This window comes from Salvelinus alpinus, chromosome 7 (genome assembly GCF_045679555.1).
Source record: "Salvelinus alpinus chromosome 7, SLU_Salpinus.1, whole genome shotgun sequence".
NCBI classification, from domain to species: domain Eukaryota; kingdom Metazoa; phylum Chordata; class Actinopteri; order Salmoniformes; family Salmonidae; genus Salvelinus; species Salvelinus alpinus.
The window spans coordinates 30,905,090-30,932,479 of record NC_092092.1 but is presented as its reverse complement, the minus strand read 5'-3'; the positions used below and the strand labels follow the sequence as shown (position 1 = coordinate 30,932,479).

The 27,390-nt window shown below is 42.8% G+C and overlaps 1 protein-coding gene across 5 annotated transcripts in view; it reads left to right on the top strand.

The window, feature by feature from the left end:
* LOC139580789 (protein shisa-6-like) overlaps window positions 1-9,910 on the top strand; it is a 72,933-nt gene extending 63,023 nt beyond the window's left edge. For 2 of the 5 annotated variants that reach the window (XM_071409800.1, XM_071409796.1), the window contains 5 exons: window positions 1,717-1,776; window positions 3,175-3,195; window positions 4,348-4,500; window positions 7,558-7,661; window positions 7,793-9,910. In XM_071409800.1, the coding sequence (XP_071265901.1) occupies window positions 1,717-1,776; window positions 3,175-3,195; window positions 4,348-4,500; window positions 7,558-7,661; window positions 7,793-8,659 (1,205 nt within the window). In that variant the 3' untranslated portion in view covers window positions 8,660-9,910. The remainder of the gene's footprint in view (window positions 1-1,716; window positions 1,777-3,174; window positions 3,196-4,347; window positions 4,501-7,557; window positions 7,662-7,792) is intronic. The other 3 variants (XM_071409801.1, XM_071409799.1, XM_071409797.1) reach the window with 2 other exon arrangements.
* Window positions 9,911-27,390: the final 17,480 nt, after the last annotated feature.

The window sequence follows — 27,390 nt, the reverse complement described above, 5'->3', positions numbered from 1 at the left end:
ATCCCCTCTCAGCACTGTGACATATGTAAATGGACGCTACAGCAGTTGGTGCTATTGCATTATTAAACAGGCACAGCAGCACACAGACAAATCAATGCGTCGCAACGCCGGCGGCACCCGGCGGCGCGTCTTCCATCTATCTACAGTATCGTTGCTTTTTCACCTGGATCACTCTTACACACACACACACACACACACACACACACACACACACACACACACACACACACACACACACACACACACACACACACACACACACACACACACACACACACACACACACAGTGGTATAAAGTACTTAAGTAAAAATACTTACAATTATTACTTAAGTCGTTTTTTGGGGTATCTGTACTTTACTATTTATATTTTTTACAACCTTTACTTCTACTTCACTACATTCTTCAAGAAAATAATGTAGTTTTTACTCCATACATTTTCCCTGCTTGGCAGGACAGGAACATTGTCCAATTCACACACTCATCCCTGGTCATCCCTACTGCCTCTGATCTGGCGGACTCACTAAACAACCATGCATTGTTTGATGTCTGAGTGTTGGAGTTGTGGCCCTGGCTTTTGAAATTGTTTATACTTTTACATTTACTTTTGATACTTAAGTATTTTTTTTAAACCAAATACTTTTAGACTTTTACTCATGTACTCATTTTCTATTAAGGTATCTTTCCGTTTACTGAAGTATTACAATTGGGTACTTTTCCCACCACTGCGCGCACGCACGCACGCTCTCACACACTCTCACACAGACAGACAGACAGACAGACAGACAGACAGACAGACAGACAGACAGACAGACAGACAGACAGACAGACAGACAGACAGACAGACAGACAGACAGACAGACAGACAGACAGACAGACAGACAGACAGACAGACAGACAGACAGACAGACAGACAGACAGACAGACAGACAGACAGACACAGACAGACACACACACACAATAGCTGCCATTCATCACCTGACTCAATACAATGGGATCTTTAAAGGGGCCATCTCTCTGCCATCTCTGCCATCTCATTTTAGCCCAAAACAATCCACATGGTCTGAATGGACAGTTGGTTAAGTGACAGGGGCTTGTGCCGAGGGGTGCAATGTTACAACATGTTCATCCAAGCACTCTCACCTTCACTGTCATCCCAAAATGTCTGAATCCAAGGATCATAATATCACAAAGAACGGTCAAACTCAAATGAGATGTTCAGATATATTATTATTTTATTATGGTGTCTTTTTCATTTTCAGTAATGCAATTTTTGAAAGAACAAGGGCACTCTTGTCCCATGTCAGTGTGTTGGTGAATAACACATGCTCAGTGTACAAGCTGCTCTTCTTCTGCACTCTCTCCTCAATGACTCCAGTCTCCACCTCTCCATCCTGCCCGGTCCTTCATCATTTACTGTTTTCTCTCCATCTTGCTTCACCATTTTATCCATGTCATTGGCTGGAAGATGTTAAAGGGATTCTCTATGTCTGAATCTACGTTTGTCAGGTGTTTTTTTATTACGATTGATTTAAAGACCACTTTTGAAGTGTGAAAACATCTGACAGACTTTTATTTCATGATGAGCTATCCCTTTAATGATGCTAATTCTAGCTCTCTGCTTGTATTAACCATGTCATTACTTTTGATCAGATACAATATCTGATATGCATATCTCATGCACATTGAATGATCCTCTCCATTGCTGTTTTCACAGGTACCCATCAGCAAAACTACAACCATGTGGTTCTAGGTAGCCCAACACGCACCCAGAATGGTAAGGACAGCTAACAGCACTAGCATCCAGATACAGGGTTATGTTCCAATATCCACTCTAGCATAGGCTACTACTTAGAATTCATGCCCAGTACATTACTTAGTGTGGATGATGAATCAGAGCCACACAGTTATTTGTAGAAAGACAAATGTCACTAAATCACTTTTTTTCCAAACCAGGCCATTCTCTCAAAAAATGTAGCCCAGATTTGGGGAATTAACTTTGAAACAGTCTTTGACACAAATATATGCTACCACTGATGCCAACCTACTCTTCAATTTCTCTAAATCCGTTATCTTATTGAAAATGTATCTTTTTATTAACGATAGAATCATAGAAGTGTCACATTTCATCATCATGACCATGTATTCTTTTGAATGGAGCGAATAAAAAACAACTGAATGTCTACCACCTACTAAAAGAAAATGTGATTGGCTGGGCATCAAGTGAACCTCCTTTTAAGGTCACAGTGTCCTGGCTATAGCGTTCGACCATCGAACACGTTCCACCTCAGATGATTGGTCCTGTCATTAGAAGATGAGTGCTATTACTGTAACCCCTGCTCTCTGTGAGGAAATCACCCCCAGCTTCATTACATTTACAGATTTTCTTCTGCCAATGTTCTCTATTCATTCACAAGAGCTGGGTTTAGGGGGGATAGAGGCTGATGAATAGATATGAGGAAGAGTGCTGGTTGCATAAGGACAAAGGGTGAAGCGAGGATAACGAAAAGGAGAGAAAATACAATTTCTTTGTGTTTGTTTAACATTGGATTGGCCTCTCTGGCTTGTATTCTTCTGCTGATGTTCAGTGTCTGCTCAACCCTGTGTAGAAGCCTTCCCCTCCAATGCTTCCGCTGCGTTTTAAGGAGATGCTGTAGTCGTAACACATCTGCTCCTGTGTGTCAACTCAATGTGTGTTCCATTACACACTGCTAAACCAGATGAGTGTTCCATGAATGAAATACCCCTGAATTCTATGGGAAACATGAGAAATCCATTCTGACAACACATCGAACAAACGCGCTTTGATCACAAGCCACATAAAAAGGGCTTGGTATGCCAGTGTTCTGTATTGCTCCGATAAGGCTGGTCTATGTAGCTAGTGCAACCTCTGCTATCCTCTGTGTGTGAAGCAACTGCTGACCTTCTGTCAATTAAAGAGGGTATAAAAAAGTGCTCATTGCACATATAAGGTGCATTATTACTATATCTAAAGGCACATTAGATTTTGGTCTGTTCCAAATACATACAAATTATATACATCATTGGTTTATTCCAGAGGTAAATACTGGACTGATGGCATTGAATGAGGTGTGTGTTAGTTGGGTTGGTCTGAATGCTGTTTCACACCATCAACATGTTTCTGAACTGTTTGTTTTCCACTTGGGTGGGGTAGCTCACCGATCATTGAGGCGGGGTAAGTCACACACACACACGCGCACACACACATAAACCCACATAAATGAACTAACACACACACCCTTCCATTCAACCCCACACCCTTCCGCACACTCACCAACCCTTAACCTTTGTACCTTCCCCCGTCCACATAGTCCGTGGTGTGGCTGTACTGTGCGTGATGATTTAGCAGTGACGTGTGTTTCTTGTTATGGAAGTAGCTAACAGCATGCCACAGTATGAGTCTATTTTCCCTGTGTGGAGAGTGTGGAGAATGTGGAGAGTGTATTGCAGACACTTCTTTCACAGCTGGGTCTCTCTCCTCCCAAAACTCACCCCCACAGTTCTCTCCGGACCCCTGCTGTCATCTGTCCTTTTCAAACTTCTCTTTCTCTCTCTTCAACTCTCCCCCCACTTCAACTCTCTCCTGCAGCAGTCACCCGTCCCTCTATTTTTATCTGGCCGCTGGAGCCAGGACTTGAGCCGCACCCTGCTGCCCACTGCTCTGCGTGACAGACTCACAGCCAGAAGGGGAGAGAGAGGGGGGGGGGATACAGAGAGGGAGGGAAAAGAGAGTAGTCAGAGGGAGAGAGAGCGGGAGCTAGGAGATAGTAGAAGAGAGGGGAGTTTGAGACGAAAAGGGCAAAGAGAGAGAGAGAAAGAGAGAGAGAGAGAGAGGGGCCAGAGTCCCAGTATGCCCCTCTCTCGCTCTGGCATCACATCGCATCAGTCTGATGAGCGGGTTGCTGCCCTGTCCTAACCCTCTCCCCACCCCACCCCACTCCCTCTCCCCACTCTCCATCCCCCTCAGATCACAGCACACAAACTGTCACAATCAGGGTCACTCTGAAGCAGACATCCATTGTTTGATGTGGTGTTGTTGTTGGTCCGTTGTCACCTCCTCCGTGACAAACAATCCCACAGTGCCTAGTGACCTCCTCCTTCAACCCACGTCCCCTAACCCCCCTCTCCTTTCAGCCCACCCCCCACCTCCCAGACTCCACCAAACGCTCCCTGAACAAGTTCCTGTCAGATGATCACCTCCCTTCACTCCCCTCCCTCCCTTCCTCAGCAGCTGTGCTCTACCAGCGTTGCCTTTTGTTCTGACTCCGGGTATGTTTTAGGAAGCCTGCCCATTTCCCATCTTGTTTGTTTTGCTGTGTCTCCCCAGAGAACACTAGGATGAGTGGCATCCTGACCTCGCAGACGGAGCCATACGACCTGTCCTCCTCGCGCTCCTTCCAGAGCCTGTCCCACCTGCCGCCCACCTACGAGGCCGCCGTCAAGGCCGACCTCAACAGATACTCCTCCCTCAAGAGACTGAGTAGGTCCTCGCCATAGCACAGTCCACCGTTAGCAGAAACGCTGAAAGGGCTCCCACTGCCTCGCTGAATGACCTGCATGTTAAAAACTCTAATGCATAAGTTAATGCCTACTCTGGCATGTTAAAAAGTCTGCATTCGTCACTCGACTCTTTACTTGACTGGCATACGTTTATGAAGAATTATACCATACGCCCCTTAAAATGTAGTGATAGGATACTTCAAAATGAAGGTTACATTCTCTTTTTCTGAAAGGGTCCGAATATTCAGTGTATCAGCATTCACAACCTTTCCAGAAAGTGCTGACTCTTGAAGGCATAAACAGAGTGTCTGGATGAGAGGGGACAGACACTTACAAATACACATACCAAACATGCTCCTCCATAACTTCATCAAAACCATGCCTCACTGCTATTCCATTCCAATACACCACACAGTCACTCTCTCTCTTTAAAGATGTCTCTTTAGAAAAGCAGCAGCCACCATTTCTCAGTGTGAGCATTTAACCACATTAAGCTCTGTGCTGTGCTCTAGTTGCAGCTCTGTATTGATTCAGTGTACTACGCTGGGGTTCATCTCTTCATATTGAGCGGAACACAAATATTCCTTAAGGCTTGTGTAATTGCATCATGGCTGTCCTACTTACATCTGAGTAATTTAGCAGATGCTCTTGTCTGGAGTGACTTACAGTAGGGAGTGCATACATTTTCATACTACTCCCCCGTGGGAATTGAACCCACAACCTTAACATTGCAAGCACCATGCTCTACCAACTGAGCCACATGGGACTACAGGGAGAGATCTGAATCTATTGTAGTCTACAATTCAAAGTCGGTGCGGCTAAAGTCGGTGCTGTTACACACACACACACACACACACACACACACACACACACACACACACACACACACACACACACACACACACACACACACACACACACACACACACACACACACACACACACACACACACACACACACACACACACACACACACACACACTCAAATACGAGATCTATTCAACCAAAAAAAAGCACCTATTGAGTTTACAGGGTCTAATGGGGAGACTTGAAATCCATAAAATGTATTCCAAAGTGAAGGATCTGATCCCATCAGTGCTTGCTATCTCTAGAGTGGGTCAAAATCGTTATACATGTGCCTGTCTCAGGTGTCTCTTGTGCTTGTTATTGTCTAATAGAAATTGGACTGCATATTGATCGGAACATGCTATGTCATTGCTTGGGAAATGTCAGTGCTTGGGAAATTGTCTTAATAATGTTACAAAATGCATGGTGAATGTTGTCGCCATGTTAAAACCTAAAACTGTCCTCAGGCAGTGCCAGCCCGGCCTAGCTGTCTTTATCTGCTTCCAAAGCAAATCATTTGCAGCAGCACATAGCCAAAAGGCATCTTTCTACTGATAGATCATGTAGGATAGAGCCAGAGGCGAGATAGAGACACATCTCCTTTATTGGAATAATGAAATGGCAACTCTCAGCATCTACTAACGAATGTAAATTGAAAGTAAAGCGTACAGTGTGTCTCTGCACACACATTCATTCCTTTTTCAGATGATTTTTTCAGCCTGAACTGGCCTTGCCTTCTTCCCCATAGGGAATTAAAATGCATAGTACATTTTTCTCTAATCTAAAAAAAAAACTGCTTTAGAGAATTAATGATGACATCTTACTTTTATTTGCTCTTTTATTCATTAAGGATATGTATATTTCACTGATTTAGGCTCATTTATTTAATAACACACATCATTTTCATGCCAATTAAAAGCCTATTTATGTATATTTTTGTTATTCATCTGTTAATACGCTTTAGCCAATCCCCTTTTAGCACCCTGTCTTAATTGACGTTTGTGTGAAAGGACTGATCAGCCTGAGGTGTATTAGAAGCCTTGTGACCATCATTTATACAGCAGGATATATTCTACAATGGTGTATTATTGTTCTCTGGATTCTGGAGAAGTGTTTTATTTTTAATTAATGAATAATGAATATTATTAACGGATTCATGTTATGAAAGTTCATCTCCATCTCACTTTAGCAGTAAAACATTCAAAGCCAAAGTGAAAAAGAACAGACTCCGAGGAAGACAACTGTCTTTTTGGGGGTGAACTTTAAAGGTTTCCATTTTTTTTATATACAGTATATCATTTCTGCCGCAGCTTTACTTAGTCATGGGCGGCAGGTAGCCTAGCGGTTAGAACGTTGGGCTAGGAACCGTAAAGTCGCTGTTTTCGGATACTGGAGCCGACAAGGTCAAGAATCTGTTGATGTGCCTTTGAGAAAGGTATTTAACCCTAATTTGCACCAGGGGTGACGTACTATTATGGCTGACCCTGTAAAACAACACATTTCACTGCACCTATCCAGTTTATGTGACCATGAAACATATATTCTTTACATCTTTTTTGACAGGATGTTTCTGTGTGTGCGTGTGTGTACTGTACATCTGTGTGTATGTGTGTACATCTGTGTGTATGTGTGTGTGTATGGTGTGTGTGTAGCGCACGTGATTGTGTGTGTCTGAATATGTCAAATCCGTACGTATGACTAATGGTTGATGCATGGTTCCCAGTGAGTCTCCTTTATAACACATACAAGGTGTGAGGGTGTGATATCACACATCCTGCCAAGACAATCTGGAGACATGCACATATCTCTAGACCTGTTCTAGACCTGTTCTTGGACACAACCCATATCCATGTTCGATTTGATAATACATGAACGTGCAGATGAATCTTCATCCATGTTACGTGATCCTGCGTCTTTTCAAATAGCCTTTGTGTATGACGTTTTTGTGTGGTGTATGCAGTATGACACTGTTGGTTAACAGACTTTGGAAAGCCCACAGCCAGAAACGCCGGTAGAATCACAGATGGGGCCAGGATTGTCGTATTCTCGGAGCAACCTTCAGACCCTCTATTCAATCTCCTTTACTTCCCTTTTCTCTCTTTCCCTCTTACTCTCGCTCTCTCTCTACCTTCTCCCTCCCTCTTTCTCTCTCCTAATCCACCTCTTCTGTCTCCCTCTGTCTCTCCACAGCGGATAAAGACGTCGACGACTACTACACCCGCAAGCGTCACCTCCCTGACCTGGCAGCCAGAAGCACCCTGCCCTTACACGTCATTAAAATGAACCAGGAACAAGTACTGCATCTACGTATTTGTATAAATCTGCATTTTGTTATGCAATGGTGCCTGTTCAGAGCATGCATTTACAAAAGTCCCAAGCAATTGAATATATCAGGAGTTGACTGTATCTTTATCCATTCCTCCAGCAGCAGCAGCAGCAGCAGCTCCAGAGCCAGCCCCCCCAGCCCCAGGTGGCCCAGGCCCCACCCCAGCAGCCCCAGGCCCAGCAGGCCCCCAGGAGACAGAGGCCTCCCCGAGTCCAAAGGGCCATGTCTCAGGACCGGGTTCTGTCCCCACACCGAGGCCCCCAGCAAGACTATAGCATCTCCTACGGGATGGGGATGACCGAGCATGGAGGACGAATCCTGTCTGATGAGCAGCTACTGTCTGCTGAGAGGCTGAGGTCCCAGGAGCGCCTGCTTCCTCAGGACCGCTTGATGTCCCAGGAACGGCTGTACTCCAAGGACCGCATGTACTCCAAAGACAGGCTGTTACAATCGCAAGACCACATGTACCCTAAAGACCGCCACTTCTCCCAAGACCGCCTCTACTCGCAAGACCGCTTGTACTCCCAAGACCGCCTGCTATCTCAGGATCCTCTGATCTCGCCGGACAAAATGATGATGTCGCTAAAGCGTGGTGTAGTTGGCAGCGTGTCCGGTGGTTTCCGGGGAAACAACGACAAGTCGATGTCGCACGCCATCTCGCACCCGGACGTGTTCTTGCCCACGACGCCACTCATGGACCGCTACAAGATTACCAAAATGCACTCCCATCCCAGTGCCTCGAACAACACAGGAGCGGCAGGCGGAGCAGGACCAGGGGCACACTCCAACACGCTAGTCATGAACCACACGACTAATAAGAGGCAGCAGTTTGCCTCTAGAAGGACCCACACTGTGGAGCAGCTCCAATACATCCCCCAACAGCACCACCAACAGCAACAGCAACAGCAGCAGCAGCAGCAGCAGCAGCACTATCGCACAGGCAGCAAGACCGAAGTGACTGTTTAACGCTGGCTAGCACGCTAACGGCTAGCTTGGGAGTGAGGCAATGGGTAATGCTAACTCGCTAACAGCTAATCGCTAGTATGGGAAGGATTATGTTTGTGGGGGGAAAGGGATGGGAAGAGACTGACTGTTTGTAAGGTGGGACATGACACTCTGTAGCTTAGTTTCCTGCTAAGTCAATCAAAAGATAATACCCTCATCTCTTTGCCTTTCCGGACTTCACCAGAACCAAGTACTGTACTGTAATAGACTGGAGTTCTTCTGTAGACACAAACTCCATAAAGACTGACTCCAGATAAACATGGATCAGCTGTGGTAGTGTGCTGTGAAATTGACAAACTACTCTACTGTTATTCCTGTTATGCCCTAAGCACCAGCTCCCCTTGTCCTACACAATTGGGGTGTGATTCATATGAGGGGACATTGATTATATGAGAACACCGAGGCTCAGGCAGCCTTTCTGTCCAACACAAATCTCTTCTTCTTTGAACTTCTACCGCAACTCTAAAGGGCTTTGCATGGTAAAACACAAGGACTGATCCAATCGATGTCTCCAAGACAAGTGTTGTTGAAAGACACGACAACCACGGGTGATGAAACCGGGACGGCCCTGTATTAACTTTATAAATATATAAATATAAACTACCGTTTGTAACGCCAGTCTTACGCATAGCTGTAGAGAGATCTTGAAATAAATCAAAACTAATGTTACTAGCACTTTTATTGGTCCCTCAGTCTGAGACAAGTGTTCCATTTTTACAAAATGGAGAATTGGTTTTAGTGGGTTAAAAAGCACAATCAATTAATGAGATACTCTGTTTCTGTTCAGTTGTTTTTTCTTTCATAAGTTTGTTCGGTGATGGCTAGCTCATAGATTATTGTAAATAAGCTATAATTCTAGAGGCAGTATTATGGACCAGTTCATACTGGTTGGCTTTTGTATTAGACTGTCTAATGTTTTCAGTAGATTCTGAACAAGTTATAAACCACCGCCGTTTCGTGATCAGTTCAGACTAGAAAACCCACTTAACCAAGTATTTGACAGGATAAATGAATACTATAATGTGTGTCTTTTCAACTATGTTTGTAGAATGAGAAGTGAATGAATGTGTTGATAAAAAATATACCACTGTTCATATTTGGATGTAAACTGTGTTCCATTGACTAATATGAGAAGTTGAAAAACATGGTGATGGATTATATGCTTGTTGCAGTAGGGTCAAATAAACCATCCATATTTTTTAAAACAGACAATACTCTTCTGAAACGACTATATTTGTGCTCTGTTTGTTAATGTGTATGAAAAATAGCATATGTCAATCATATCATTTTAAGTTGGTACAGCTGACCAGCATGACCAATCAACACCTGCAGGGGTTTGAAAGAGCTGAAGGTGGGGTTTTCATACACTTACACATGAGAAAGATTAGAAAACGGTAGCCTTTCCTTGCCTGTACATATTCAATCAAGTGATATCTCATAGAATAATCAAAATGTGAAAATACATGAAAATACATCATTTCATTAGTTAAAGAGTACACAAATTAGAGGTGGGATTCATTTTTTCCCATGACACAGTGATCTTGTTTTTCTCAGCGGTGGTTACACCTATCCCTATCATAATCAAATCACATTTTATTGGTCGCAAACACCTATTTAGCAGATGTTATTGCGGGTGTAGCGAAATGCTTGTGTTCTTAGCTCCAACACACAAATTTAAAATGGAATTAAGAAATATATAAATATTAGTGCGATCAATGTCGGAGTCCGGAGTATAAATATACAGTACCAGTCAAAAGTTTGGACACACCTACTCATTCAAGGTTTTTTCTTTATTTGGACTTTTTACCCTTGGCATTCTCTCAACCAGCTTCACCTGGAATGCTTTTCCAACAGTCTTGAAAGAGATCCCACATATGCTGAGCACTTGTTGGCTGCTTTTCCTTCACTCTGCAGTCCAACTCATCCAAAACCATGTCAATTGGGTTGATGTCAGGTGATTGTGGAGGCCAGGTCATCTGATGCAGCACTCCATCACTCTCCTTCTTGGTCAAATAGCCCTTACGTAGCCTGGATGTGTTTTGGGTCATTGTTCTGTTGAAAAACAAATGACAGTCCCATTAAGCGCAAACCAGATGGGATGGCATATCGCTGCAGAATGCTGTGGTAGACATGCTGGTTAAGTGTGCCTTGAATTCTAAATGAATCACCGACAGTGTCACCAGCAAAGCACCCCCACACCATCACACCTCCTCCTCCATGCTTCACTTTGGGAGCCACACATGCAGAGATCATCCGTTCACCTACTCTGCGTCTCACAAAGAAACGGAGGTTGGAACCAAAAATTTGTAATTTGGACTCATCACACCAAAGGACAGATTTCCACCGGTCTAATGTCCATTGCTCGTGTTTCTTGGGCCAAGCAAGCCTCTTCTTCTTATTGGTGTCCTTTAGTAGTGGTTTCTTTGCAGCAATTCGACCATAAAGGCCTGATTCACGCAGTCTCCTCTGAACAGTTGATGTTGAGATGGGTCTGTTACTTTGAACTCTGTGAAGCATTTATTTGGGCTGCAATTTCTGAGGCTGGTAACTCTAATGAACGTATCCTCTGCAGCAGAGGTAACTCTGGGTCTTCCTTTCCTGTGGTGGTCCTCATGAGAGCCAGTTTAATCATTGCACTTGATGGTTTTTGCGACTGCATATGTAGAAACTTTCAAAGTTCTTGACATTTTCCGCATTGACTGACCTTCATGTCAGTCAAAAGTAATGATGGACTGTCAAAGTCATGATGGACTGTAAAGTAATGGACTGTTATTTCTCTGTAAAGTAATGGTGGACTGTCATTTCTCTTTGCTTATTTGAGCTGTTCCTGCCATAATATGGACTTTTTCTTTTACCAAATAGAGCTATCTTCTGTATACCACCCCTACCTTGTCACAACACAACTGATTGGCTAAAACACATTAAGAAAGAAAGAAATTCCACAAATTAACTTTTAACAAGGCACACCTGTTAACTGAAATGCAATCCAGGTGACTACCTCAGGAAGCTGGTTTAGAGAATGCCAAGAGTGTGCAAAGCTGTCATTAAGGCAAAAGGTGGCTACTTTGAAGAATGTAAAATCTAAAATATATTTTGATTTGTTTAACACTTTTTTGGTTACTACATGACTCCATATGTGTTATTTCATAGTTTTGATGTCTTCACTATTATTTTACAACATAGAAAATAGTGCAAATAAAGAAAAACCCTTGAATGACTAGGTGCAGTAGGTCTGTGGATCTATTGGGACGGTATGCAAATTGAAGTGGGTCCAGGGTGTCAGGTAAGGTGTAGGTGATATGATCCTTAACTAGCCTTTCAAAACATGTCATGATGACAGAAGTGAGTGCTATGGTGCGATAGTCTTTTAGTTCGGTTACAGTACCTTTACTTTTAATGGTGGACATCTTGAAGCAAGTGGGAACAGCAGACTGGGATAGGGAGAGAGGGAGAGATTGAATATGTCCATAAACACTCCAGCCAGCTGGTCTGCGCATGCTCTCAGGACGCGGCTAGGAATGCCTTCTGGGCCGGCAGCCTATCAAGGGTAAACACGCTAAAATGTCTTACTCACGTCGGCCACGGAGAAGGAGAACCCATAGACCTCGTGAGCAGCCCACGTTGTTGGCCGCAAAGTCCAGTGTACTTCCTTGGGGGCCGATGTGGAATCGGCTTGTGGGTGAATATATACGGCTGTGTCTATAAACAAAGATAATTATCTTGGGAGGTAATACGGTCAACATTTGATTGTGAGATATTCTAGGTCGGGTGAACAAAAGGACTTGAGTTTCTGTATGTTATCACAATCACACCATGAGTAGGTAATCATGAAACATACACCTCCGGCTTTCTTCTTCCCTGAGAATTCTTTATTCCTGTCTGTGTGATGTACTGAGAACCCAGCTGGCTGTATGAACGACAGTATATTCAGAGAGAGAGATGATTCCGTGAAACAGAGTATGTTGCAGTCCCTGATATCTCTCTCGAAGGAGATCCTCACCCTGAGCTCGTCTACTTTATTGTCCAGGGACTGAACATTAGCGAGTAATATACCTCGGAAGCGGTGGATGGTGTGCACGCCTCCTTAGTTGGACTAGAAGTCCAGTCCGAATACCTCTTCTCCTCCGGTGGTGTCTTGGGGCAGCCTCTGGGATAAGTTCAATTGCCAAAGGATCCAATTCGGGAAAGTCGTATTCCTGGTCGGAATGCAGGCGAGTTACCGCCGCTCTGATATTCAAAAGTTATTTCCGGCTATATGTAATAACCAAAAAACGTTCTGGGCTAATTATCCAAAAACAAAATAATGCGAAGATGCTTAGGAGCTAGTAGCAGAGCTGCCATGTCTATCGGCACCATCTTCATATAGTCTGTCACGTTGACAGACAGTTTTACTTGACAGCCTTGCCACAGTAAGAAATATGCCACAGATGCAGGCTACCGCAGTACTTTACTTCTGATATCTGAATTAGTATGGTAGCCACTGCAATTTCAGACCTTCTTAAAATGCATTGAACTCCTGTGGGTTTCGAACGTGAATTCTCACAGAACACAAGAGGCCCCCGCAATCACATTGGCCCACAAATACAAAAGAGTAGGGAACTAAGCCGGAATAAGTTTCGGTTTCCAATTTGCACCCAATCCTCTAACCGATCAGCATTTAGATGAAAATATGACACTCCAATCAAAAGAAATCTATGGATGGGGAATCAGCTGGAGCGTAAAAGGTAGGCCTAAAATGCCCAGGCGGGCGGTACGGAGACTGAAGTTACAGCCATATCCACTGTGAGAAAAGGGAATCAGGCCAAGAACAGGGCTTTCCATAACATAATCAGGAGCTTTCAAACTGTCTCCACATTTTAAAAACAGCGTCTCGTTCCACAATACAAGACTTTTCATTCTATCACTCCTCCAGCTTTAATGCTGACAAAGTTGAGGGCAGACTGAGTACTTTTTTGTTCTGGAAATATTTGGTTTTAGCTATCGTTGCTTTTCCATTTGTCCCTGTGCCTTTGTCATTCCTATTCTGCCCTCAGAGAGAATTGTCATCTTTGATCGGGAAGGAAGGAAACATTGGCCAGATCGCATCGCCAATCCATGGAAACCTTCAAATGTCCTACAACAGACTGAGACCTTCCTCTTCTCAACCCATACACACAGCACATGGGATAACCTAGAGGACAATGTGCCACATTTCCAATGAACGATATGAGTGAGAAACATATAGAACTCCATATTTCACCTTTCTCAAGTAAAAATAAATTTGTCCTTCACACACCTCTGAAGACCCACAGGCCTATGCTAATCTATGTTATGGATATCTGTGTTCAGAGGGATGTTTGCTGCTGTTTGTGCCTCTAATCCACCTGCAAACTAGTCAATAAGGGTTGAGCTGGCGGGATCTCCACACCCTGAGAGGGATGCTGGTTAGTTAATCATGCAGTTAGGACTGCTGCTGGAACTCAGAGACATTAAGCTGATATTTTGGCTTTAATCTGACATACCATATTGGCATCTTAGTGGGGATCTTAAAACTTAATACACAGCAATAAGATGATAATAGCAACATTTAAAACTTTTCTATAAGAAACTATTCTCTACAATAAACTGTCTTGAAGTGTCCATGTGGCAGCGAACAGTCCAAATGAACAAGTCCATCTTCATTGAGGAAACAAGGAACTGCCATCAGCTGAAAGAAATCTGAGTAAAAAACAATTTCTATGTTGAAAATGTTGCTGCCAAATCCATAATTCCAACCTTATCTCCTCCTAGCATAGGGATCCAGCCCCAATAGCTCTCACTCTTGATAATCCTCAGATTGGAGAGACAGCTAACAGACGTTTTGTTTAACGACAGATGCCAAATCCAGATAAACATTTAATTAGCAGCTCATCAACTCTGTCAGAGTTAATTACCCAAGGCCTGGGCCCAGCCAGAACCCAGCTAGTGCCACGTTAAAGCTGCTCACAGAGGCCTGAGCCCCGCCAGAACCCAGCTAGCACCATGCTAACACTGCTCACAGATGGTTGGTCCTCACAACAAGGACTGACTGGGACCCAGAGAGGCAGAGGATTCACAGAGTTAAAACCCAGGAAACCTAGGCACTGTTAGGAATTCAGATCACTAATCCAGGCATTCTGTCACTGCAGACAGAAAGTATTCACACTACCTTGACATTTCACACATTTTGTTGTGTTACAGCCTGAATTTTAAATGAGTTAAAATTAGACTTTTTTTGTCACTGGCCTAAACACAATACTCCATATGGAGTGCATTCAGAGAGTGTTCAGACTCCTTCCCTTTTTCCACATTATGTAACATTACAGTTGCGTTTTTTTCACTCATCAATCTACACACACAATAACCCATAATGACAATTCGAAAACCGATTTAAAAAAACAGAAATACCTTATTTACAGTTGAAGTCGGAAGTTTACATACACCTTAGCCAAAAACATTTTAACTCAGTTTTTCACAATTCCTGACATTTAATCAGAGTAACAATTCCCTGTCTTACGTCAGTTAGGATCACCACTTTATTTTAAGAATGTGAAATGTCAGAATAATAGTAGAGAGAATTATTTATTTCAGATTTTATTACTTACATCACATTCCCAGAGGGTCAGAAGTTTACATACACTCAATTAGTATTTGGTAGCATTGCCTTTCAATTGTTTAACTTGGGTCAAACGTTTTGGGTAGCCTTCCACAAGCTTCCCACAATAAGTTGGGTGATATTTGGTCCATTCCTCCTGACAGAGCTGGTGTAACTGAATCATGATTGTAGGCCTCCTTGCTCGCACACTCTTTTTCAGTGCTGCCCACAAATATTATTTGGGATTGAAGTCAGGGCTTTGTGATGGCCACTCCAATACCTTGACTTTGTTGTCCTTAAGCCATTTTGCCACAACTTTGGAAGTATGCTTGGGGTCATTGTCCATTTGGAAGACCCATTTGCGACCAAGCTTTAACTTCCTGACTGATGTCTTGAGATGTTGCTTCAATATATCCACATAATTTCCCTTCCTCATGATGCCATCTATTTTGTGAAGTGCACCAGTCCCTCCTGCAGCAAAGCACCCCCACAACATGATGCTGCCACCCCCGTGCTTCACGGTTGGGATGGTGTTCTTCGGCTTGCAAGCCTCCCCCCTTTTCCTCCAAACATAACGATGGTCATTATGGCCAAATAGTTATATTTTTGTTTCATCATACCAGAGAACAATTCTCCAAAAAGTACGATCTTTGTCCCCATGTGCAGTTGCAAACTGTAGTCTGGATTTTTTATGGAGGTTTTGGAGCAGTGGCTTCTTCCTTGCTGAGCGGCCTTTCAGGTTATGTTGATATAGGACTCGTTTTTACTGTGGATATAGATACTTTTGTACCTGTTTCCTCCAGCATCTTCACAAGGTCCTTTCTGTTGTTCTGGGATTGATTTGCACTTTTCGCACCAAAGTACGTTAATCTCTAGGAGACAGAACGCGTCTCCTTCCTGAGCGGTATGACGGCTACATGGTCCCATGATGTTTATACTTGCGTACTATTGTTTGTACAGATGAACGTGGTACCTTCCGGCGTTTGGAAATTGCTCCCAAGGATGAACCAGACATATGGAGGTCTACAATTGTTTTCTGATGTCTTGGCTGATTTCTTTTGATTTTCCCATGATATCAAGCAAAGAGGCACTGAGTTTGAAGGTAGGCCTTGAAATACATCCACAGGTACAGCTCCAATTGACTCAAATTATGTCAATTAGCCTATCAGAAGCTTCTAAAGCCATGACATAATTTTCTGTTTAAAGGCACAGTCAACTTAGTGTATGTCAACTTCTGACCCACTGGAATTGTGATACAGTGAATTATAAGTGAAATAAACAACTGTTGGAAAAATTACTTGTGTCATGCAGAAAGTAGATGTCCTAACCGACTTGCCAAAACTATAGATGTTCACAAGAAATGTGTGGAGTTGTTGAAAAACTAGTTTTAATGACTCCAACCTAAGTGTATGTAAACTTCCGACTTCAACTGTAAGTATTCAGACTCTTTGATATGAGACTCGAAATGTATCTCATGTGCATCCTGTTTCCATTGATCATCCTTGAGAAGTTTCTACAACTTGATTGGAGTCCCCCTGTGGTAAATTAAATTGGCTGTTAGTGATTTGGTAAGGCACACACCTGTCTATATAATGTCCCATAGTTGTCTGAGCAAAAACCAAGCCATGAGGTCAAAGGAACTGTCTGTAGAGCTCAAACAGGATTGTGTTGAGGCACAGATCTGGGAAAGCATGGGTGTCCGGGCTGTGGGCTAGTATGTTAAACAGACAGCTCGGTACCTTCAGCTTGTCAACACCTCTTACAAAATCAAGTAATGAGGAAGTCATTCTCTCTTCCACTTTGAGCCATTAAGAGATTGACATGCCTGTAATTAATGTTAACACTCCGTGTACTTTTAAGGGCCAGCTGTGCTGCCCTGTTCTGAGCCAACTGCAACTTTCTTAAGTCCCTCTTTGTGGCACCTGACCACACGACTGAACAGTAGTCCAGGTGCGATAAAACCAGGGCCTGTATGACCTGCCTTGTCGACAGTGTTGTTAAGAAGGCAGGCAACACTTTATTATGGGCAGACTTCTCCCCATTTTAGCTACTGTTGTATCAATATGTTTTGACCATGACAGTTTACAATCCAGGGTTACTCCAAGCAGTTTAGCCCCCTCAACTTGCTCAATTTCCACATTATTCATTACGAGATGTAGCTGAGGTTTAGGGTTTAGTGAATGATTTGTCCCAAATACAATGCTTTTAGTTTTGGAAATAGTTAGGATTCATTTATTCCTTGCTACCCATTCCGAAACTAACTGCAGCTCTTTCTTAAGTGTTGCAGTAATTTCTGTCGCTGTAGTAGCTGACGTGTATAGCGTTGAGTAATCCGCATACATAGACACACTAGCCTTACTCAAAGCCAGTGGCATGTCGTTAGTAAAGATTGAAAATTGGCAGTTACCCTGGGGAATTCCTGCTTCTACCTGGATTATGTTTGAGGCCTCCACTAAAGAACAACCTCTGTGTTCTGTTAGACAAGTAACTCTTATCCACATTATAGCAGGGGGTGTAAAGCCATAACGCATAAGTTTTTCCAGCGGCAGTCTATGATCGATAATGTCAAAAGCTGCACTGAAGTCTAACAACACAGCCCCCACAATCATTTTATCATCAATTTCTCTCAGCATATCATCAGTCATTTGTGTAAGTGCCGTGCATGTTGAGTGTCCTTCCCTATATGCGTCCTGAAAGTCTGTTGGCAATTTGTTTACTGTGAAATAGCATTGTATCTGGACAAACATAATTTTTTCCAGAAGTTTACTAAGGGTTGGTAACAGGCTGATTAGTCGGCTATTTGAGCTGGTAAGGGAGGTTTTACTATTCTTGGGTAGCGGATTGACTTGATCTTCCCTCCAGGCCTGAGGGCACACACTTTCTAGTAGGCTTAAATTGAAGATGTGGCAAAGAGGAGTGGCAATATTGTCCGCTATTATCCTCAGTATTTTTCCATCCAGATTGTCAGACCCCGGTGAGCTGGTAGGGATGATAGACAACAATCATTTTTTCATCTCTTCCACACTGACTTTACGGAATTCAAAAGTACAATTCTCGTCTTTCATAATTTGGTCAGATATTGAAGGCAAGAACACAGTGGCCTCCATTATTCTTAAATGGAAGAAGTTTGGAACCACCAAGACTCTTCCTAGAGCTGGCCTCCAGGCCAAACTGAGCAATTGGGGGAGAAGGGCCTTGGTCAGAGAGGTGGTCAAGAACCCGATGGTCACTCTGACAGAGCTCCAGAGTTCGTCTGTGGACATGGGAGAACCTTCCAGAAGGAAAACCATCTCTGTAGCACTCCACCAATCAGGCCTTTATGGTAGAGTGGCCAGACGGAAGCCACTCCTCAGTAAAAGGCACATGACTGCCTGCTTGGAGTTTTCCAAAAGGCACCTAAAGACTCTCCGACCATGAAAAAGAAGATTCTCTGATCTGATGATACCAAGATGGAACTCTTTGGCCTGAATGTCAAGCATTACGTCTGGAGGAAACCTGAAATCATCCCTACAGTGAAGCATGGTGGTGGCAGCATCGTGCTGATGGGATGTGGGAGACTAGTCAGTATCAAGGGAAAGAAGAACGGAGCAAAGTACAGAGAGATCCTTGATGAAAACCTGCAGAGAATCTGCAGAGATGAATGGGAGAAACTCCCCAAATACAGGTGTGCCAAGCTTGTAGCGTCATACCCAAGAAGACTCGAGGCTGTAATCACTGCCAAAGGTGCTTTAACAAAGTACTGAGTAAAGGGTCTGAATACTTAAGTAAATCTGATATATCAGGGGGTTTTCTTTATAAATTTGCTAAAATTTATAAAAACCTGTTTTTCCTTTGTCATTATGGGGTACTGTGTGTAGATTGATGAGGAAAAAATATATTAATTCATTTTAGAATAAGGCTGTAATGTAACAAAAAGTGCAAAATTCAAGGGGTCTGAATACTTTCCAAATGCACAGTATCTTTGTAGTAAATGGGTGTATTGATACACCATCCAAATTGTCATTAATAACTTCACCATGCTCAAAGGGATATTTACTGACTGTTTTTATTTTACCCATCTACCAATAGGTTCCCTTATGCGAGGCATTGGTAAACCTCCCTGGTTTGAATCTGTTTTTGAAATTCACTGCTCGACTGAGGGACCTTACAGATAATTGAATGTGTGGGGTACAGAGATGAGGTAGTCATTCAAAAATCATGTAAAACACTATTATTGCACACAGAGTGAGTCCAAGCATCTCATTATGTTACTTAAGCACATTTTTACTCCTGAACTTATTTAGGCTTGCCATAACAAAGGTGTTGAACACTTGCAAAAAACATAATTCCACTTTGACATTATAGGTTATTGTGTGTAGGCCAGTGACAAAATATCCCAATTTAATTAATTATATATTCTGCCTGTAACACATCAAAATGTGGAAAAAGTAAAGGGGTGTGAATAGTTTCTGAAGGCAGTGTATATACTGTATATATACACTGAACAAAAATATAAACGTAACATGTAAAGTGTTGGTCCCATGTTTCATGAACTTAAATGAAAGATCCCAGAAATTGTCCATATGCACAAAAAGCTTATTTCTCTCTAATTTTGTGTACACATTTGTTTACATCCCTGTTAGTGAGTATTTCTCCTTTGCCAAGATAATCCATCTACCTGACAGATCTGGCATATCAAGGAGCTGATTAAACAGCATAATCATTACACAGGTGCACATTGTGCTGGGGAGAATAAAAGGCCATTCTAAAATGTGCAGTTTTGTCACACAGCACAATGCCACAGATGTCTCACGTTTTGAGGAAACGTGCAATTGGCATGCTAACTGCAGGAATGTCCAGCAGACCTGTTGCCAGATATTTAAATGTTCATTTCTCTACCATAAGCTGCCTCCAATGTCATTTTAGAGAATTTGTCAGTATGTCAAATTGTCCTCACAATCGCAGACCACGTGTATGACGTTGTGTGGGCAAGCGGTTTGCTGATGTCAACGTTGTGAACAGAGTGCCCCATAGTGGCTTTGGGTTTATGGTATGGGAAGCTATATGCTAAGGACAACAATCACAATTGTATTTTATCGATGGCAATTAGAATGCAAAGAGATACCGTGACAAGATCTTGAGGACAAATGTCGCAAGGATCTGTACACAATTCCTGGAAGCTGAAAATGGCCTGCATACTCACCAGACATGTCACCCATTGAGGATGTTTGGGATGCTCTGGATTGACGTGTACGACAGCGGGTTCCAGTTCACGCCAATATCCAGCAACTTCGCACAACCATTGAAGAGGAGTGGGACAACATTCCACACGCCACATTCAACTGCCTGATCAACTCTCTTTGAAGGAGATGTGTCGCGATGCATGAGACAAATGGCGGTCACACCAGATACTGACTGGTTTTCTGATCCATGTCCCTACCTTTTTTATACGGTGTCTGTGACCAACAGACTTAGATCTATATTCCCAGTCATGTGAAATACATAGATTAGAGCCTAATTGATTTATTTCAATTGACTGATTTCCTTATATTATCTGTACATCTTTGAAATTGTTACACATTGCATTTATATTTTTGTTCCGTATGTACGGTACCAGTCAAAAGTTTGACACACTGACTCATTCAAGGGTTTTTCTTTGTTTACTATTTTCTACATTGTAGAATAATAGTGAAGATATCAAAACTACGAAATAACACATATGGAATTATGTAGTATACAAAAAAGTGTTAAACAAATCAAAATATATTTTATATTTGAGATTCTTCAAAGTATCCACCCTTTGCCTTGATGACAGCTTTGCACACTCTTGGCATTCTCTCAACCAGCATCACCTGGAAAGCTTTTCCAACAGTCTTGAAGGAGTTCCCACATATGCTGAGCATTTGTTGGCTACTTTTCCTTCACTCTGCGGTCCAACTCATCCCAAACCATCTCAATTGGATTGATGTCAGGTGATTGTGGAGGCCAGGAGGTGTGTTGGGTCATTGTCCTGTTGAAAAACAAATGTTAATCCCACTAAGCACAAAACAGATGGGATGGCGTATCGCTGCAGAATGCTGTGGTAGCCATGCTGGTGGGGTGCGCCTTGAATTCTAAATAAATCACAGACAGTGTCACCAGCAAAGCACCCCCACACCATCACACCTCCTCCTCCATGATTCATGGTGGGAACCACACATGCAGAGATCATTCGTTCACCTACTCTGCGTCTCACAAAGACACGACAGTTGGAACCAAAAATCGCACATTTGGACTCATCAGACCAAAGGACAGATTTCCACCGGTCTAATGTTCATTGCTCATGTTTCTTGGCCCAAGCAAGTCTGTTCTTCTTATTGGTGTCCTTTAGTAGTAGTTTCTTTGCTGCAATTCGACCACGAAGGCCTGATTCATGCAGTCTCCTCTGAACAGTTGATGTTGAGATGTGTCTGTTACTTGAACTCTGTGAAGCATTTATTTGGGTGGCTATTTCTGAGGCTGGTAACTCTAATGAACTTATCCTCTGCAGCAAAGGTAACTCTGGGTCTTCCTTTCCTGTGGTGGTCCTCATGAGAGCCAGTTTCATTATAGCACTTAATGGTTTTTGCGACTGCATATGTAGAAACTTTAAAAGTTCTTGACATTTTCCGGATTGACTGACCTTCATGTCTTAAAGTAATGATGGACTGTCAGTTCTCTTTGCTTACTTGAACTGTTCTTGCCATAATATGGACTTTGGTATTTTACCAAATAGGGCTATCTTCTGTATACCACCCCTAACCTTGTCACAACAACTACCTCATGAAGTTGGTTGAGAGAACGCCAAGAGTATGCAAAGCTGTCATCAAGGCAAAGGGTGGCTACATGATTCCTTATGTGTTATTTCATAGTTTTGATGTCTTCACTATTATTCTACAATTTAGAAAATAGTAAAAATAAAGAAAAACCCTTGAATGTGTACGTGTGTCCAAAATTTTGACTGGTACTGTGTGTGTATATATATTTATTTATATATATATCAGTAAAAGTACATAGTAAACTCATACACATTGTAAATACGTAAATAGAATGCACTATTTCAGAGCGTGACTTACCACTTACATGCAAATATCAGACTGGGAAGAACTGGTATTCGCAATCTCCCCCTGTCTTCAAGCGTAGCCAATGACATAACAACTTATTGACTTGAACCAACCAATAGAAATACATAAACATTGAATACATATTTCGGCAGCTGCAAGTGGAAACATAACCAAACCTGATACTTCAGGATAGAGAGCAAAATAAAAGTTGGATGGAACATTTTGCAGGTGTTAATATCTGATAATACTATTGATAAATGGTTATTTAAGTTGTATTAATACAAGTAAGTATAATACTGAAGTTGGCATCCAATCATTTTTGCTTGGTAAAAACAAAACAAATCAGAAACCCCCCAGGTAGCACTTGCTCGTTATGGAAGAAGCTTGCTGTCTTGGCTGCCACCTTCCCTGCTGTTTTCACAGAAAGTATTTCTGAGAACAAGTGACATTTTATAATGAACATCAATGTCTAGCTTTAAAAAGAAGAAAAACATTATGAAAACTGAAAAAGGAGGAAGGGGGTTAAACTCTATGGGTATTATTGGGGTAAAATATTAGCTTCCATTCTTTCATGACCTGCTACTACAGTATCTGAATGTGACTATGCAGGGCTGGAGGTGATAACGTTTGACTCCTGATTTAGTTTTGCATGTCTGAAGATAATGTATGAATGATTGCAAAGGGGCCTGGGGCAAGGGAAAAATAGGTCGCATGATCCCTGTCATTACCGAAGGCAACTGAAGAACTGCAGCCATTTTCTTCAAATTAGTACGTCACTTGCTTTCATGTTACACACAGCAAACCATTGCAAGCTTTTCACATTAGCAGTTTCTCAGAACTGACCTGTAACCTAGCAACCGGCTGACGTGTGGCTCAGAAGATGATTAAAGCTACCTTCTTTGCCATTCTGAGCAGGAGCCCCTTTGATAAGACTCTTTCCCAACCAACCCCAACATTCTAACATTCTCGCCCCACACTTCCATGCCAGCAGCTCTCCCTAAATAATGAAATATGAATGGCCAAGCTGTTTTTGGCCTTTAAAGACTCATGGTTTGTAACTCGCTATTGCCGAAAACCCATTCTTACTGTACCATTTCAGAAGCTATAATTCATGAGGTACTGAAGGTTATTATGCTACACTTCATGATGCCAAGTAGCTGCTTCATGAAGCTCAGCAGTTGAGTTCATCAGGACGAGTGCACAGAGTTGCAACTGAAAATCTGAGGCAGGGAAATCAAGGCACATGCTTCCGCTGTGGCACGGCGGGACATAAGGCATCTACATGCTGGTATAAGGACATGGATTGCCGAGCCTGTGGTAAAAAGGGCCACATCAAGCGAGCCTGCAGAAACAAAAGGAGCTCACGGAAAACATTAAAGACTGAAAACAAGAAAGAGACATTCCAACGAAAGAAAAAGGGACATGTTCACGCTGTTGAGCAAGAGAACACAGAGGTGAGTTACTCATCAGACGAGGAAGTCACTGAATATACTGACTGTTGCTGGGGGACCGCACGGCTACTATGTCTCTCAGTTGCTAGAGGCAACCAGTGTGAATGGAGATTGACACGGGGGCAGCTGTATCACGTGTCAGACCCAGTCTACAAAAATACACTGAAACACCTTCCACTTCAACCAGACTTACGCAAGTGAATCTGTTGCCGTGAGAGGCATCACTGAGGTCACCGTTCAATTAAACTGACAAACTGAAAAGCTGTCATTCTACTTCGTGAAAGGAGACTATCCATCCCTACTGGGACATTCGTGGGTGGAGACAATCACACTGGACTGGCCATTAGTGTCTACAATAATACATGGAGACACAGATCTTACCCGCCATCTTAAAGAAACATGGAGGAGTCTTTAATGGAGAGCTGGGTTGCATGAAAGACATTACAGATGCTTAACATTAAGCCAGACAAGAAACCAAAGTTTCTGAAATCACAACCCATAGCTATCAGACCAAAAGTCAAGGGTGACTTGGACACATTAGTCAAGAACAAAGTACTGGAGCCAGTTAGCATGAGTGAATGTGCAACACCCATTGTATCAGTCCTGAAGAAGGAGGGAATCAGGATATGTGGAGACTTTAAAGTCACAGTTAACCCTGTGTTGTCTGCTGAACAGTATCCGCTACCACACATTAACAACCTTTTCAAGGGCATAGCTGGGGGTCAAAAGTTCCACAACATAAAACTCTGCCAAGCCCCTTTTCAGATGCAAGTAGATGAAAAGTTAAAGGCGCTGCTGACCATCGTGACACACACGGGGCTCTTCAAGTACTGTCGTCTACCATTTGGAATCACAAGTGCGCCAGCTCTGTTCCAGAGAACAATGGACCCGATCTGGAGTGGATTGCCAGGAGCACAATGCTACCTGGATGACATCCGCGTTACTGGAAAGGACGAAGAGGACCATCTACAGAACTTGAATGCGACCTTACAGAGATTGAAGGACTACAGACTGCGAGTTTGTAAGGACAAATGTGCATTCTTCCAATCATTGGTTGAATACCTCATACACGTCATCGCAGCTACGGGCCTCCACAAGGCTCCGTCCAATGACAAGGCTATCTTAGACATCCCAGCTCCTCAGAACGTTAGAATGTCCAAGACAACGTCAGCATATTTGCCCCCTGGGGTTACTGAATTGCTACAGATGCTTTATCCCAAGCTCAGCAATGAAGCTGAAGCCACTGCATCCGTTTCTTTGTCAGAACAAAACATGGAAATGGACAAAACAATGCTAGGAATCATTCGTGAAAACCAAGGAAACACTACTGAAATCTGCGGCACTGACACAATTCAACGCTGCATTGCCCAGCCAACTAGCTTGTGATGCTAGTCCATATGGTGTAGGAGCAGTTGTGTCCCATGTCAGAGGGTTATACATGGAACCAATGTTCTCTCTAAGCTGAGCGCGTGCTCGGGCACACAGCTCCCCTCGGACTGCTGCGTACAAGAAATATCAGCACGGCAGAGAAGCACAAGATCAGTTAACACTATCAATTTTTCGCTCTACTGTTGGAATTGTGATCAAATCAATGCAATATTAGCCACTTTCAATGTAACATACCGAAACAAAACTGCCTAATGACTGAGAATACTGAGGGCTAAATAAAGGGAGAGTAATCAAGGTGGTTGTTTCCTACAAGATGTGTGCATTTCTAGCCATCTTTGAAAAGAGTCAGGTTAAGAGTTTTTTTATGTCTTAAAGGGGCAGTGTTGTATTTTGAGACGGTCTTGAATAAGCCAAGTAGCCAATAGGCAGAGAGTAGCATAATTTGTCTGATTCTCTGTAATAATGGTAAGGGAATAATAAATAAATGTTATTTTGTAAACTGTTTTTTTTTGCATCAAACAACACATGTTCAGTCACCTCCTTGTCTGACGGACAAGTGGATAAACAGGTTAATATTAAGCCCGGCATGTTTTTTTCAAAAGTCTCATGGAATGTAGGCCTACATTGAACATCACACATTGGCTGATACTGTAGGCTGAATGATAGAACAGCTATTTCCATGTTATGAGATGCATGTTTTGCTTCGTATACGCTGGGAGTCAGGGTGCAGGTGCAGATTGTGAGTTTAAGAATAAGGCAGATTAACTAAACAGTAGAACTTTTAGCGTACTGAACGTGACCAAAACCAATACTGCCTGATGACTGAGGCTACTGAGGGCTAAATAAAGGCAGAGTAATCAAGGTGATGATGAGGTCCAGGTGTGTGTAATGATGGGAGCAGGTGTGCATAATGATGGTGCCAGGACCGGTGGATAGTAGACCGGCAACGTTGAGCCCTGGTGAGGGGGAGAGGGAGTAGGCGAGACATTTTTCTCCATTGTTTTTAATGGTAGGCCACTCTGGTAGGTGATCAAATAGCCACAGTAGCATACTTGGCCACTGTTAAAACTGCAACTTAAAGCTGGTACAGCCTCAGTGTTCACAGTAAACGCTGTTGCACAGAATTTTCTGAACATTCAAGTTTGCGCTCAGCAGACCTGAAATTTGCTCAGTGCTGAAGAAAATTAGAGGGAACATTGTATGGAACTCAAAAGAGTTCTACCTGGAACCAAAAATGGCTTCATATTGGGTCAGCCGCAGACCCCTTTTGGAACCCTTTTTTTCTAAGAGTGTAGGCATTGTTTTTGGAGTGCGTAAGTTTCACCAGTATCTGTATAGGAGGAAGTTCACCTTTCTTACAGATCATTGTCCGCAGACAAGCATCTTTGGACCGCATACTGGGATTCCGTCACTTGCTGCAAGCAGAATGCAAAAGGTGGGCTTTGTTGTTGTCAGCACACACTAACCAGAAGAGAGATTCTTCAAATAACTTTATTATAAGATTTGCAAAAATGGAGCGGTTAACAATCACTCAATGGTGCAGAGTTAAGAGCCCAACGAACAGAGTTGGCTCTCAGCTTTTATAGAAAAGTCCAACCTCTTTGGCAGTTAGCAGATGTGTGCAAACAGGGGTGGGGAAAATAGTGTATAAAAGGCGTTTAGCTTGTCTGTGCAGATTACGATAGCTGATGTTGCCACCATTGTCTGTTCCTTCCTGCAAGTTTCCACACAGATGAGTTCCTGCAGATAGTACAAATGGGATGTCACATACTGCAGTCGGTACGCCCAGACTTTTGACTAAGTCACACAAGACAAGCCTGCATCAGCAAAAAAACACTTGCATATAAAAATGGACAATTCTCTATCTAAAAACAGCATTGTATGTCCACCACAACAACTACGACATCAGGTTCCGCAAGTCAGAACTGCACTGCAATGCAGATGTCAGTACAGTCCGGTTGCCTGCTGTGAGGAAGGAGCGTTATCCTTCCGCCATCACCGAGGAAACCAGTCTTGCAACAGTTACAATCAGGTCATTGTGCAATGGTTCACATTAAGGAAATCGCACAAAGCTACTTCTGGTGGTCTGGATTGGATGGAAGCATTGAGGAGAAAGCATATTCCTCATGTCAGAAGGTTCGCAATGTACCACAACTTCTACCTCTTCATCCGTGGGATTGGCTAGAGGTGTGGCAATGC